Source organism: Cinclus cinclus, chromosome 20 (genome assembly GCF_963662255.1).
Source record: "Cinclus cinclus chromosome 20, bCinCin1.1, whole genome shotgun sequence".
Taxonomy (NCBI): domain Eukaryota; kingdom Metazoa; phylum Chordata; class Aves; order Passeriformes; family Cinclidae; genus Cinclus; species Cinclus cinclus.
Genome location: NC_085065.1, coordinates 6,355,709 through 6,365,929, shown reverse-complemented (window position 1 = coordinate 6,365,929; position 10,221 = coordinate 6,355,709). Strand labels below are relative to the sequence as shown.

The 10,221-nt window shown below is 54.4% G+C and overlaps 1 protein-coding gene across 1 annotated transcript; it reads right to left on the bottom strand.

The window, feature by feature from the left end:
- Positions 1–2,678: 2,678 nt before the first annotated feature.
- Positions 2,679–7,623, bottom strand: FADS6 (fatty acid desaturase 6). The gene is given in 8 exon segments (XM_062506439.1): positions 2,679–2,828; positions 3,737–3,916; positions 4,473–4,660; positions 5,504–5,684; positions 5,940–6,106; positions 6,793–7,108; positions 7,110–7,145; positions 7,373–7,623. Coding segments are annotated over 8 exon segments (1,260 nt in total). The 5' UTR covers positions 7,415–7,623.
- Positions 7,624–10,221: the final 2,598 nt, after the last annotated feature.

Here is a 10,221-nt window from a genome sequence, read left to right as displayed (position 1 = left end):
ATCAGCTGCCGAGGTCTACCGAGGAAAGCGAAGCTCAGACTGATTTTAACCGTGCGCTGCACAGCGACCCTGTTCTTGCCAGGAGAAACCCCCAGCATGCTTCGATAAAGGGTAAAACATTAACGCCAGAGAGGTGGATACATGGCGCTGACAGAACTCCTGCCCCAGCGTCCTCATGGCCTCTGCTTTATTTCCTCCTTCATCCCCATCACCCAGCGCATTTCAAATGCTGGCCCTCACACATCCCATACAGGAGCACCACATCCCATCTCGGTTCAGCCCCTGCACAACACACCCGCCAAAAAAAAAAATCATCTCAGCAGGTCCAGCAGACATTAAAAAGTTGGCCAGATGCCAGAGCACGCAGGCAAGTGCTTGCCAGGGCTTTTAAAATGCAATTAAGACCATGAGGAGTTCACAGCTAAGAAGCTGGTTGTAATATGGATCATAAAACCCACACACTTTCTCTCCTGGTCCTGGAAATGAGTTGATGGCTTTCTGCAAAGGCACGCTGAGAATGGCAGCTGACTCTGCTTCCTTCTGCAGCTGCTCCTTCACCTTCTTCTGGTGAGGACCAGGAATTCAGACAGCTCCAGCCCCTTTTCCTTAGGTCAACACAGCAATCACCAAGCCCCTGCCCAGAGAGGCAAGGCAGAAGGCTCCAAATATCACCATAGTGGTTATCCGTAAAAGCAGTTGGTTTAAATTTGGAGGGTTCCAAGCACAGGAGTCAGAATTCTCCTTTTCCCCCATTAACTTCTGTATCCACCAATTCTGGCAGGGAATAATCCACCTATTTTCCAAATTACAGGCCATCTCCCACTGGCTGAGGGACCTGCAAACACTTGCCTTCAGATGGCCTTACTTTAAACAATACCATAAAATCCAGCTGTGAAAAGGCCTGTTGCTCTGACCAATGCTTGAGAACATTTTGGGGCCAATCTCTTTGCAACAGCAAAGGGCAAAAGACCATTTTGTGCCCACAAACTGGAACATGTAAGGTTAAGATTACCCTGCCTGAAAAAAAACACTTTTAATGCCCCCTCACCCCCTCGCTGGACCTGGGAATGCCAATAATTTGTCACATTTATCTTAATTTATCTCTGATGCTCAATTGAGAGATGAACTTTGGGGGGGGGAGGGGAGGGAGGGGGTGCAGTTCTGGGGAGGGTCTCTGACCCCCCCCCCCCCCCCCCCCAGAGCATTCAGGCCATTTGCTCTGGCCATACCCCTCCAGCTGCTCCCCTACCTACAGACCCAGCCTAACTCCTGCTCAAAGGATAGGAATTTGCCCTCTGGGTGTTTCATAATGTCCTGGGTCAATGACCCACATGGGCCTGGATAGAGGTGGCAATGCCACCAGAGCAATGCATCAGCAGCCCCTAGGCCCCAGCCCAGGATAAATCAATAATTCAATATTTCTGAATCCAAAGGGGTCACACTGGATGGATCCAGGGCTACTTGTCCTGAGTCTGGATCATCTGCACAGGGATGCCATGGCCATCCCAGCTCCGGCCTCACATCACAGGGACACTTCTCCAGTGCATCTGAGGATGCTCCTGGACTTGGTGGAGAAGAAGTGGAGTAAATCACCATGGATTGCCTGCTGCAATCACTCTGCCACGGGCCAGGAACAGGGCAGAGCATCCCTGTGCCTTGGGACACATTTACCTGTGAAGCCTTATAAATCCACAATGTGGCACTGCAGAGGTCCAGCCTGGATGGGAGGACAACTCAAATCAGGGAGCAAAACCCCAGGCTCAGAGCAAAACCACACTGGTCTTAGTTTGGTCTTTCTGCTGCCATCTCCCCACCGTGACACTGGGGTGGACTTTGTCATCAGTCTTGCAAGTCTGGGACAGCAGAGCACCCTGCAAAGCCAGACACAGCTTCCCAGATGGGGCTTGAACTGGCCATGTGAGCATCCCAGCCCCTGTCAGCAGCACAGGGGGCAGAGTTCACCCTCCCTAAACAGGGAAAATCTCCCAAGCCCTGGACACCTGCCTGCCTCTGGCAGATGATTCCCTTGACAAATTCTCACCACAGAATGACCAGGTCTGGGGTAACCTCTGGCACCCCAACACAGACACCTCCCTGGGGTGAGGGCCTTTCCCCCAGTCCTAACCTGGGCACGAAAGGATAGCAGTAAAATTTCCTTCAGCCACAAAACCCAATGATAAAGAAAATCCACCCCAAAGTGTTAAGGTTGAGTTTGCCAGATCTTTGTTCCTAGAAGGGTCTGATTAAGCCCAAAGTCAAGCAAAGCACAAACATCAGTGACATGACCCGCTCCCCACCATCCACCCCTTCTCTGACACCCAACCACACAGCTTCAGCTCCATCCTGCAGATCCTGATGATTCTCAGTTCAGGATGTCCTGGAAGTGGTGCAGCACCCTCCATGGATGGGGGAGTTCCTCTCCCCAAATGTGAAAGTAGCGTGGAAAAAAACTAAGCCTGGGAATAACTGTGGGGGGACCCTGATTTTTCGGTCCCTGGTGTTGCACCACCTGGTTCTCTCCTTGCAGTGGCACTGTGCACCATTTTCTAGCCAAAAGCAAGACTTCAGCAAGGGATGTTTCCTATACCGTGACTTCATGGAGGTGTTGAACTGCTAAAACCATCCCTCTGAATGTCCCTGTGGAAATAGCCCCCCGAGTGCTGCAGCCCCCATGGTCCTCACTGGATGCCCACCAGCTCCGTTATGGGGGGAGCGTGGACCATTAGCTCCTCGTATCTCTGGAGGAAGAGCCAGAGTCTGGAGCTGTAGGTATCCTCATTGTAGGGCAGCTTCTTCTGCTTCAGGTACTGGGAGACGATGGGTTTGATCTGCAAAGGCAAAGGTAACATCACTGCTGTGCAGGATGCCCTGGTGTTTCTACAAGATGCCTGAAATGTGCCCAGAAAACCCATCCCACACACCCAAAGCTAGGCTGGTGCAGGCAGCACCAGCTATTGTATCTTTGCTGTGAATATTAAGAGGAAGGTGGTTTCCAATTACAGTATCACAGGGAGTTCACTCTGGCAAAATGCCTTTGTAGAGTTCCAAATTAGGAGAGATGCCCTAATGAGGCTTCTAATGAGAGCCAGCCACGAATGCTCATTGTTCACACCTATCATCATTCCCACATGCCCACGCAGCCAGCTCAATGATGGGACTGGGAGGTTGCCACAGAATTAATTACCTCCTTCCCTGCAACACCTTTTTGAGGGAGGTAGGTCCTGCCAGCCCCGTGAGCTCAAGCAAAGGACACTGAAAACCAGGGCACAGCATGATGCGAGTGGTGATCCTGTGCTGAAGGGCAGTGTCTGAACCTGCTTTCGGATCCCCTACAGCTGGGGCAGTGCTCAGGGCCCACGTTCTGAATGCACCCCACACCTCAGAGCAGCAAGTAAGGCCATGACCAAAGCGATAGCATGTTTGCCAGGATCTTGTCTGAAACCAAAAACTGGACTGTGTAATGCTGGGGCTACTTTCCCAGTGGAAGAACTGGGAGGATCCTGGACTGCTGGAAGGCTGCTGCAGGCTGGAACTGGGAAAGGAGCAGGGAGCAGAAACTCAGGAGAATCAGGAATGGGATGGCAGAAGATGGGTTAGGGGCTGTTGCAAAGCAGTGAGTGGTTTCCAACAGGGGAAGGAGCAGCACAGACAAGTCTGGCAGTGGGGGTGGGAGGCAGTAGGGAGTGGATGTCTCATCCCCATGTCACCTCCCAGCCACCCCGCAGGGTCATCTCACCTTCAGGCACATGTTGTCAGAGAGGCTGGGGAAGAGGTGATGCTCCACATGGCAGCTGATGAGCGAGTGGCCAAAGGACCAGTCGAGGAGGGCGTTGCGGGGCAGGTTGAGGACACCCAGGCTCATGAGGTGGATCCGCTTGGGTTTGCGGTCGGCCGCGAACATGGGGAGGCCAATGTGCTGTGGGAGAGGAAGGGTGGGCACCCTGTGGCACCTGTCACCTCCCCAGTCCCTTCCCAGCAGAGCCAATGGCAGCTCTATCTGTGTGTGGGCATGAAGAGCCACATTTTGGGGTCTCTCTGCCAGCCCCAGAGCTGGGCTTGTCCCTAAAGTCACTCCATCTTGTGTTTATCCATGGAGCCACCAAGTAGCTCCCAGGCTCTGTTCCCCCAGCACATTCACACTTTGAGCCCCCAGCCTCTCCCTACCCCAGGGCCTGTAACACCACCTGCAACACACATCAGCCCTCCCAGTCCTGCCAGCCATTGCAGAGGACATCATCCATCACCCTGTGCACTCATCTGCCCTGAGATTTTCCAAGTGCCACCACTTTCCATCCAGCACCACCAGCCTGATCCTCCTGGTGACATCAGCACAAGGGAGGTGACGACTGAACCCACTCGCCTTAAGGTGACACAAGCTCCAGCCAGCAGCATCAGGGCTTTGTCACCAGCACTGGGTGGTGGCTCACCTGACTCCAGCAATGTTGGGATACCTTGAAGCTTCACGTCTCTACCTGGAATATGTTGACATGGATGTAGGGATGGGCCAGGAGGGAGCGGGTGAGCAACATGCAGAGCAGAGCAGACCACAGCGACTGGAAGCCTGAGATGTGGAGCAGGAGCCAGTAATGGCAGTAAAACCCCAGAAACATGCAGCACAGCGTCCGGAGAGCTGCTTTCCACTCCACGTTCCTCAATAAACCTGCACAAGGAAGAGGAGGCCGTGCTTGGGAGAGATGTTGATGCTTCCCTACCACCACTGCTGCTCCAGCAGTTGGGCTGACCAGTGTGCCAATAGCCCCAGAGCCCAGCCCTGCCCAAGAATTCGTTTTCCCCATCCTCCAGGCTGGCCCAAACCCTATAGAACTGCTGGAATGTGGGTCTGAGAGCCTGCCCAGAGCAGCAGATCCAGCTGTGCCTCATCACTCAGGGGATTCAGATGCGTCTTCATTTCTTACAGTTTGACAAGTCATTGTCCGTGCATTTGACACTGCCCAGAGCTGGGTCATGCATCCCAAAGGGCTTTGCCTCCCCAGCCTCTTACTGCTTTCTGGGCTCTCCTCCCTGATTGTTTTCTGGCAGCATTATCTCCCTGGAGCCACCACCTTTCCTTTCCCAGCTCTTTGTGTCTGGCCCCTGCAGCCCCCCAAACCTCCACCCCACACATGGCCAAACACCCTGAGCGATGCTCTGATCGACCTGAGACCCAAGTGTGAATCTGAACCCCATTATGGCCACAGATCTGAGTTAAAGAATGGATTTCGGGTGCTTCAGGCTCATGATGGCTTTTGCCAGAGGTTTCAACATCCAGCACAGGAAAAGGTGAAGTGTTTTCTCAGCATCAGCAGAAAGTAAACACAGCAGATGTGGTCCCCAGGGAAAGTGCAGCACCTCCTGCCTTTCCTGCAGCCCAGTGTCCCACCTGGGGCTGGTGTAGTTAATGTGATGCCTCCAAACAAAGCAGGACCCTTGGGTGGAGTGAGACATGGGCAGTCACAAGCTTCCCATACCCAGCACCCTGTTCCAAAACACCTGAGACACATACCAAGTGCAACCAGAGGAGTTAGAATGGGCACTGCAAGGGGTGCGATGAACATGTAAACGTAGCAGTTCAGGAAAGGAACTTTCCACGTGCTGGAGTCCCCCAGGCCGATGACGTTGGTGTAGCCATGGTGGATCTTAACATGGTTGTAGGTGGCCTGCTCGACTGTGAAAGCTGAGCAGAGCTGGGAAGGAAAAGAGAGAAGTTGGGGTGCCAGGGTTGGGCACTCCGTGACTTGGGCTTGTGTGGGAGGAACCCCAGGAGATGCTCTGGAACCCTAACAAAGCACCATGGGGAGATGCTCTGCACTCCACAGACCCCAAACCAGTCTGGAAATGAACTTTTAAGAGTTAAGCACTAGAAACCTTTCCCACCATTCCAAACATTCCCCACCACCAAAAGGTGCTGATGGGGTGATTTTGGGGGCTTCCTCACTCACCTCAATGAAGAAGACAGCCCACACTTTGCCCCAGGACTTGGACTCAGTCAAGGCATTGTGGCTGGCCAGGTGGCTCCCCTTGACAGTCAGGGTATGATGCACCACACCAAGGATGAGGATACCCGCCAGGAAAGGGATGGCCTGGGCTGACCGCAGGCACAGGAACCCTGTGGAGAAACCAGTGGGGCAGGAGCTCGGCCATGCACACGTCCTGCAGCCCTCTGAGCCAGGCTGGAGGTGTTGCTACATCCAAACACACCAGCCACTGCCCTAAACCTGTTCTTCTGCTGTAGTTACAGGTATTTAAACCATGCAAGTCAGAGTTTGCCTCCTCATTGTCCTCATGACTGGACCAGCGACGCTCACCCTTGTGCTGAGGATTTGGCCACTTCCAGCCTCAATGGCAATGAGTGCTTGCAGGTGCCTGATCCCACCCCACAATTCTGGGATGTGGGATTTTACTGGTGTCATTACTCTGCCAGGATTTCAGCATTCCCAGTTCAACAGCAAGAGCAGGTCGCAGCTTTCCAGCCATGAGACCCACACTCAACTGTTTTCCGCTGCACCCACTACAGCCTTTGCCACCAAAACCACCATGGTTTCCCCGTCCCATGGTGGCACACGTCTGTGTATATCTGCCTGGGCATCATCCCCTCAGCCCAGGCTGTACCCTGGGTGTCATCATCACCTGCTGTGGGGTCAGAGTGCACACAGTCATGCAGTGAAGGAGTTATTGTGGCTTTGTTACAACCCCTAGAGTTGCCAACAGGCTCCCAGCACAAAGCAGTCACGAGGAAGCAGCGGGACCTTGGGGACACCCCAGCCATGGTTTTGGGGGACTGGGACAAGTTACCTGCTGGGAGCAGGAGGAAGCTGCAGGCAAGGATGCTGATGTCCACGCCGTGCCGTTCCCACCAGCTGCTGCTCTTCACCACCTTCTGCACCAGCTCTGAGAGCTCGCTCATCAAGGCTTCCTCGGGCTGCCCTGTCCGCTGTGGGGCTCCCCGGGAGGTCACGTCCCCGTCACCCAGTGCTGTCCCCGGCTCCCAGCCCTCTGCCATCATGTCTGTCCTGCTGCCACCAGGTGCTGTCGTGTCCCGGAGCGAGGGGTCCCTCATCCCCCTGAGCCGGGAGATACCGCTGACCTCACCGTTGTCCTGCCGTCCCCCCCAGCCTCACCGAGTCCCCATCCTCCAGCGGCATCTCCTTTCAGAGGAGAGGCCACTCAGGGTCACCCCAAAAGGATCAGCCCCAGCACCCCGACCCAGCGCAGACGGGCTCGGCGGCTCCTGCTGCCGCCGAAGGACACGGGAAGGACAGGGATGGAAAAAAAAAAATAAATAAACAACCCGAGGAGGACTCAGCCAGCGGAGACGGCCGGAGTGTCACCCAGCCTGCCACCCCAGGGACACCAGAGCCACCACCGCCCCTACTCACGGCAGCCCCGGGCCCGCCGCTCTCCCGGCGCTGGCCATCCCAGGGTGGCCGGGCAGCCCGAGCGGTGCGGCTGCGATTCGGAGAAGGGAGGAGCAGGGGGAGGGCTGGGAGGAGGGCGAATGCAGATGAGCGATGGCAATAATCCGCCTCCGTGGCCCATTGAGGGGAGCCGCCGTGGCAGCGGGGCCGTGGGGAGGGCGCTCAGAGAGGGCACAGCGAAGCGACGGCGGCAGAGGAGGGAAGTAGTGGAAAAAAGCTGGAGAGGGGCAATGGAAATGTTGGAGGGGAAGGAGAGCCAAGCGCCAGGAACAGCCCTGAGAAACCCAAGCGGAGCGCGGAGGACAGGGATAGGGTTTCGCTTTTGCCAGGGAGAGGGAGCAAACGTTGCCTGTCCCACGAGGGAGCTGTTTTGGGGAGCAAATCAGCTTTTTCCACAGCGAGGAGCAGGCTGCAGGAAGGAGGGGCTGCCTGGACTGCTGCGGCCGCGGAGCTGCCCCGGCTCTGCCGGGGGGAACCGAGCCCAGGGACACCCGCCAGGGACCAGGCCACCCCAAATGTGTCCTCGCAGCTCTGGCACCCGCCTCTGACCCCGGCAGGGTCTCTCTTCTCTTCTGATCTGATTCTGTATTAATTTCCCCCATTTTCCATCACTGCCTCCTGACTCATTGCCCAGACACCAGCATCCAAAAGCTCTGGGTACGCCCCTGCACAGGCCCGGACTTCCAGAACCCTATTTTTTTATGAAGGAAAGCTAAAATCATATTGTTCCTTGCTGTGACACTGGATTTTTTTCTTGTTTTGTTATTTGTCCTTATCATACCTCAAATCAGCTCTACTGATCCACCAAAACCTTAATGAACATTGACATCAAACCCCTATAGATTTGCATCAAACCCCTATAGATTTGCAACAAACAAGGCTGGTTTTCTACATCCATCACTAGGATATCACAGCCCCAAACTGGGATGGGTTCAGCACCTCCAGTGACATCACATCACTGCTGCAATTTGCAGGGAAGCCAACCTCACGCCCAAGTTACACTAAGCCCCAGGGAATTGTCATCACCCTCTGGAATAAAAAATAATAACAATTTAAAAAATCCCAGCCACTGCAAAAGGGGCAGAGCTGAGAGTGCAACCTGCTGAGGTTTCATTTCCACTATAAGAGAGTGCATTAGGAAAGATCATTACAAGAGCCAGGGCACTGAGTATTCACCATGGTGTGTGAAGCCCAGCCAGTGGCTCATTCTGATGAGCAGAATGACTTTTGCCACCTGCTCACAGCTGGGAAAGCACCCATGGGTGCTGCCAGGCCAGGGGAGGCAGGTGTCAGACTGCACATCGGGTGGGGCTGCTCCTGAGAGATACATACCTTCATTGTCACACCTCAGATGTCACCACAAGGCAGTGGCAGGAGGGTGACAGCCCTGCTCTGAGGGTGCCATTTAGCAGGGGCAAGGATGAGCTATGCTGGAATTGCCATTGCACAACGGGGCAGAACTGGTTATGTGGGGGCTGCTGAGGAGGGATGGGGATCAGCCACACATCCAAGATGAACATGATGAACATGATCCATGAGGATCCCACTGCAGCTGGCACAGGGAGAGGCAGGTGCCTGGCATCACTTGGTTCTGTGCTGCCACTAGACCAGAGACCACCTGGGAGAAGAGAACAAATAGTAGGTTGAAAACTACATGGGAGAGGCTGAATTTTGGTTTCTGAGGAAAAGTTCTGAACCCAAAAGAGGTACAGCCAAGTGAGAATCACAATGCTGACAATAGACCAGAAACTGTAAGAAGAATCTGCAGAGCCATAAGGACAGTCAGCAGGTTCAGGATTGTGGCTCCAAATCTGCTGCCTTACAGAGCTCCATTTCCAAAAGAAACTTTTAAATCTCAAATTACATCTGATTTCCCACCACACACAGATCAAGCCACACAGTTCCCCTGACCCAGCTGAGATCTTAGGGATCAAAGCAAACCCTGACCTGGCCCTTGCACTGTGCACACAAACACCTCCAATTTAGCAGGGAAAACATGTGTAAGACCTAGAAATCCTTCAGCACACAGCAGGGCAGCTGGAGGGGATCAACATAATCCCTGAAGCAGCAAGCTCTGGCCAGCAGTTGCTGACCCTGTGGCTGTCTGTTGCCCTGGGCACTATGAGGGACCCACAGGCAGCCCCCACTGCCTCCCCAGGTATCTGCCACCTCGAGGGAGCCCTGGGAATCAGACCCCACCACTGTCTCCATCTGACCCTCTCCACCCCTAGAATTGAGCCCAGCCCCTAGAAAGACCAAATCTGGCTCCTAGCAAACTTCTTCCATGTCTCTGCTCCCTGAAGAGGGGAAAATGGGACATTTGAGCCTGGCAGAAGGACACACACGTCAGGCTATCAGGACCCAGCAGTTGCAAATGTTTCCTTGAGCTCCCAGGGTCCCCACCAGCTTGCGGTACAGCACTTGCTGCAGCCCCAGAAGTAGAGTTTCCAGCCCAAATCCAGGAATATGGAAAAGCTGCCATATTTGCACCCCAGGGTTGTGGTGGGGGGGCAGCAGCCTTTCCCCTCCCTACAGCTGCCCACCTTGCACACCCTCCTCCTTCTCCCTAGGAGAGGAAGGCTCAGGCTGCAGGGGCTGGCAGTGGGACACCACCAGATTCCCTGGTTGCCTCAGACAGATGCTCCCAAAACCACCACGTCCCCTTTCCCTGACATCACTAAATCTGCAGAGATTCACTTTTTTAATACCTGGGTTTGGGCAGCACTTCTTCCCACCTCTTTCAGACCAAGTGTCTTTTTGGGTAATTAACTTAATCAGGGATTAATTACCTCCATCCCCTGCCCAG